The following is a 5663-nucleotide window of genomic DNA, read 5'->3' as shown; positions in this document are numbered from 1 at the left end:
TTATGTTGGTTTGTTGCAAGGCCTCAGTCAGGTTCTCTTGTATTGGCTTTAGTTTGTTATGTTTTGACAGAAAAATGAGGTTAAGACCTTTTGTTTTTGATGTTTCTTGTTGTTTTTTGAACAGAACTTGCCATTTGGTCCTAATGCCAAAAAAAATGAGAGAGAGTGAGGATTTTCTGTGGTTAGAGCCTGCAATTGATGGCTGCCAGTAGTGTTTACAATGACAGAAAATGGTGATAGAAATCTGCTATCAAAAGTACAGCTCACAGCCCATGGATATGTGTGATAGAGTTATTGCAAATTGTCCTTTCTTTCCAAATTCCAAGCACACTAGCATGGGCTGTATGTACTGCATAAAATGACCTTGTGACATGACCAAAATCTGGTTTCTAAACATATTTGGATAGTGGGAATGGTTGGAAATCAATATTTCAAAAAGTCAACCCTTGGTCAAACTTGAATTTAAATGAGACAAGTCAAAAAATTCCATTTTGATTGGCAAGGTTTTGGCACATGAAGTTTATATTTTTGGAAAGAGGGATCAAATGTGACTTGTAGGAAAAAACCCCACCAAATTGGCCAAACGGTTTGAGAGATATGGCCCTTTGAAGTTCAAGATTTTCTGAAATCGATTCGATCATAACTTGCCAACCACACATGGGAATTGAGAGTTCTTGGACTTTTTGGAAATGGGAGAACAAGATCTTCAACTTTCATGTTGGGCAAAAATTCATTTGAAGCTTGTATCATGATGTAAGTTTGAGGATCAGAACTTTCCATTTTTGGTAAGTTTCAGTTACAGGCCCAGTTTCCATTTTTGGAAATTTTTGATCTGGCTTCAAATTCTTCCATGATGGTGTTTGGCATGATATATGATGACTATTCGGACATGAATGAACTCTCACAAACCAATTCCAAACATCAAATCACTGATTAAATGGACAGTTGACCAACAGTTGACTTTTAGGGTTTCCGACTGATTGTGCATTGACTGATGACTTCCAAACCCTAATTCCTTGAGAACTTGACTTCAAATGATGTCCCAAGTTGTATGAACTCTTGATTATTGATCATGGTGCCCAAATTCCACAAGAATGACCACCATCCACTGCTTTGACTGACAGTTGACTTTCTTTGACTCTTGACTGTCTGTGTATGAACTGCTGACCTCGGAGCCCTCAACCCTTGACCAAAATACTTCAAATAGACCTCCAAACCATGTGAACTTGTTGGACAAGCCCCAAGGCCTTGGTTCAATGAGAAATTCCTTTGCTTGCTTGGTTGACTGATCAGGAGATTAGTTTGACCTAATTCTGATTTGCTTGCTCTTGAGGCAACTGGGAACAATGCAATGCTGTGCAATGGATCATGATATGCTATGACCTAATATGAAAATGTATGCATAATGATAGGTGCAAATTTGAGGTGCTACAGGTATAAAAAGGGATGTTACAGATGGTAGTCTGATAAGTGCCATGATCATGAAAAACTTACTTTGTTGTTCGACATGAGTTATTGTTACTTTTGCGTAAGGAATTAGGATTATGTAATTTGCTTTCAAGCCATCAAGCTTACTCAGATAGGCTTGCATATCCATATTCTCCAACTTTAGAGAGTTGAGTTTAAGGATGTCACTGTATAGATAATGAACATCATTGGAGAAGATTTTTTTAGCCTTTTCCCATACCTCATAGCAAGTGGTGAAGTCTTAATATTATGCTTCGAGATTAGATGTTATGGAATACCATAACACAGTGCACAAAGAGGCATTAGTTTATTTCTATTTAGTGAGTTTGTCAGCATCAACAACATTCAATTTTGTGGTTAGGTGATCTTAAAACCCTTGATCGTGAAACCACATCTTGACAACACCAACCCATATGTTGTAGTTGGTTGTTCCAGTTAGTTTTTCACATGGAAGAAGTGAAACTTTGGTAAATGAGTCTCCCATTGCTTTAAAATATCAGAAAATCATATTTTCGCATATGGGAATAAAATCGAAAGGCAGATCTATAAGCTTGACGAAAAATAGAGTCAAACGGTGAAAGTGACAGAATCAAAATATCACATGAACCGAAGAAAATAGTGGTTATTTGAACTATAGCACGACTTTCAGTGATTCAAAAATAAAAACTGAGGCCCGATTTAGAACTAGGGCAGGGAGGCAGCCGGAACGACAAAAAGGGCGCAAGAAAACAATGTTAGATGCGCTGACATGTGAGGTTCATATGGTAGCATGTGAATCCAATGCACGAAGGAGTAGACGGCGCATGGTGGGGTGTTTGGAGGCGCGGTTCTAGGGATGGGTCGGATCGGGACAGACACTTCTTTCTATAGGGGTGGTTTGCCACAAATTCGCCAGAATCAGTGGCCGCAGGTGGTGGTGGACATAGGTTGAAGAAAATGTGATGTTGGTAAAGCAATCAGGAGTGATGACATGGTTTGCCAAAAAAATCTCACTGGAAGACAGTGGGTCAACCGAGTAAAGCACAATGTATGATTGTCTCTCAGTAGACTCTAGATACCATATTAAAATGCAAGAGACTAAGAGACATTGGAATAACGGTGTATTTTGAAAGACACTACGAAGATATTTTATATATATATATATATATATATATATATATATATATATATATATATATATATATATATATATATATATATATATATATATATATATATATATATATAAGAGAGAGAGAGAGAGAGAGAGAGAGAGAGAGAGAGAGAGAGAGAGAGAGAGAGAGAGAGAGAGAGAGAGAGAGAGAGAGAGAGAGAGAGAGAGAGAGAGAGAGAGAGAGAGAGAGAGAGAGAGAGAGAGAGAGAGAGAGAGAGAGAGAGAGAGAGAGAGAGAGAGAGAGAGAGAGATTACAACTAATTACATGATATAGTCGATGTGAGACTATTCTATATACAAATATTTTTAACATTATATATTTACAAATAACAACGCGTTAAAATATTTAAAATTTTTTATAAAAAAATTTAAAACTTCTTTTTAGTATTTTTCATATTTAGTTTTGATTCAGATTATTTATCATGTGGTTCAATTTTAGAACTGTTAATATAATATGGTTCGATTCACTAACTAAACATATCAGTTCAATTATTTTACTTTATTATGGTTCGATTCGACAGTTCAGTTCAGTTCACAGTTTTTTTTGAACAATCCAAATTAGGGCGTGGATAGGATGGGCCAATGCAAACTTTACTTAAATATGTCAGATTTAATTAAAATATTAAGATTAAATCTGATTTATTATCTATCAAATGCTTTATTTTGAGTTTGAACTGACCTTTTTAAAAATCTATTTAGCTTATGAGTCTGTTTAAAAATCTATTTTGTGGAGTCTCGATATTTAATTTTTTTAGGCTAATAACTTTTTAGAGGCTATATATCGGTTTTTCTTCCACTTTTTGCAACATACTTAGACTTTGTTTAGCGGTTGACTCATAAGCTAGCTGATAGTTGATAGTTGATGGTTGATGGCTGATAACATATAGTTTATAGTTGATGGTTGATGACTAATATTTGATAAACTAATTGAAGTGTTTGATAAAACTAACTTATAAATGTAAAATGACATAAAAGATATTTAATACATAATTATTTTATTTTAAATTAAAATAAATTATAAAGGATAAAAGTGGATTTTTATTAAAATAATAAGGATAAAAGTGGAAGAAAAAATGATAAGCTATATAAACTATGAGTTAAAATGCTATTTAAAACAGTATATGAAAAATAAATTATAAATTAGTAAAATAAGTTATAAGTTCGTGATAAAAAAACCGTTATCAAACAAATATAAATTGACATATGAACTTATAAGTTATAAGCCATAAATTCAAAAATATATCTTGTCAAACAAAACTTAATGTATAGATAAAATATATACATAACTTTCATATATCTTTCGAGATTTTATAAAAAATAATTATGTACATTTAGTTTATAAATTTAGTACAATACACATCATTACACATATATAGGCCGACTAATAGATCTAATAAACTTTTTTCTATAAGTCTTAACCTTACCTATTTATATCCTACTGTTTTATTCATATTCCTAAATTCGAACTATTTCTTTTTTTTTGTTTGATCTGTGCGTTAAAGTGTTATCGGTATACATTCACGTCCTCAACTTTATTAGAAGTATACTCTACTACATCTAAAACTTACTTCCCGCCCTCATTAAATATTTCTAGTTCCAAAACCGAAACAAAAATTTACAATAAACCATTCGATAAGTTGAATAGTCATTGACAATTTGACATGAAACTTTTCTTACGTGAGTGATTGAGATTAGATGCGAAGAACGCATCATGGAAATAGTCATACAGAATATAGAATTTACATTCAAAAGTATATGCCATTTGCAGTTTAATTTTAATACTAAAAAAGTATAGTAGCGGTACGTCGTATATTATATAGTATTCAAATTTTAATTGGTGCAACGGTGATTGATTAATACGCCTGCAGTAGTGTGAAGATCATACGTATATTTAGATGTCACTCTTAACAATACATCAATTACTAGTTAGTTTGTGCCATTTCATTGCCACTTTTGCTTTTATTAAGTAATAACATATTGCAGTCAACAAATGTGACTCTAGAATGAAACTCACATCACACCAACTACAATTTATTTCTATTATTATACTAATATTTTAAAGTGCTGAAATACCGCATGTTCCTAGTTGTAATAAAGAAATAAGATTAATGTTTCAATCTATATAATACTCTTCATACATCCATATCGTCACTCATATATATCTTCCTAAAATTAAAACTCCTTTGAAGGTGACTTAGATTAGAAACTAAAAAAGATGTTAGGGAAAAAGATTGTATCACTTAAGAAACTAGTCAAAAAAGTGAATGTTGAAGGTAGAGTTGATCACGGCCATGCGTTGAAGGAATTTGAAGAAGAAAAGAAACATCCAATTGCCAAAAAAGGTGGTGTTTTTGCACTATATGTTGGGGAGAAACGTGAGAGATATGTGGTTCCAACTCGTTACCTTTGTCACCCCTTATTCAAGATGTTGTTGGAGAAAGCATACAATGAATTTGGGTTTCAACAAAGGAATGGTTTGGTTGTTCCATGTAGTGTTTCAGCTTTTCAAGAAGTGGTTAATGCTATAGAATGTAAAAATTGTAAGTTTAACATGGAAAATGTTTTTGATGAATTGATTTGATTTAAATGAGTGTATCATACAATATAATGACAATCCTTCGTTTTTTGAGAATGTATCAAGTGTGAATAATAGTCTCATATTAGTTGAAAATGTGGAGACTTGAGCATTTATAAGTGAGAGAACTCACTCACCTATAACCTTAACGTTTTAGATGAATAAGTGGTGTGTCTCACAAAGATGTTACTCTAAAAAAAAAGTCTCACAATGTTCAATGCCCCCTAGAAAAAAAAACTCCCTCAACAAATGGTATCATGAGCCTTTGGTTCGAGAATGGGACCGACTTATTTGTATCGAAAGTCAACGGTCCACAAGGATGGCGAGTAAGAAACGTTCTGTTGAAGAGTGTCAACAGCGCCAAAGTGGTGAATAAGAAACGTTATGTATGGTACAATAGTTTGTGGAAGTAAGAAAAACTTCCACTTGAGGGGGAGCATTGTGGACTCACACTTGAGGGGGAGTGTT

General features: G+C 33.4%; 1 protein-coding gene across 1 annotated transcript; it reads left to right on the top strand.

Annotated features, from left to right (window-relative positions):
- Positions 1–4797: 4797 nt before the first annotated feature.
- On the top strand, positions 4798–5201 carry LOC127128960 (auxin-induced protein 15A-like). The gene has a single exon (XM_051058306.1). The coding sequence runs from the start codon at positions 4836–4838 to the stop codon at positions 5199–5201; it is 366 nt and encodes a 121-aa protein (XP_050914263.1). The 5' UTR covers positions 4798–4835.
- Positions 5202–5663: the final 462 nt, after the last annotated feature.

Source organism: Lathyrus oleraceus, chromosome 3 (assembly GCF_024323335.1).
Source record: "Lathyrus oleraceus cultivar Zhongwan6 chromosome 3, CAAS_Psat_ZW6_1.0, whole genome shotgun sequence".
NCBI lineage: Eukaryota > Viridiplantae > Streptophyta > Magnoliopsida > Fabales > Fabaceae > Lathyrus > Lathyrus oleraceus.
The sequence above is the reverse complement of the archived record's forward strand: the minus strand, read 5'-3'. Positions and strand labels throughout refer to the sequence as shown.

Coding starts and splice junctions, on each gene's coding strand:
- LOC127128960 (XM_051058306.1), top strand. CDS start 4,836: ATGTTAGGGAAAAAGATTGTATCACTTAAGAAACTAGTCAAAAAAGTG.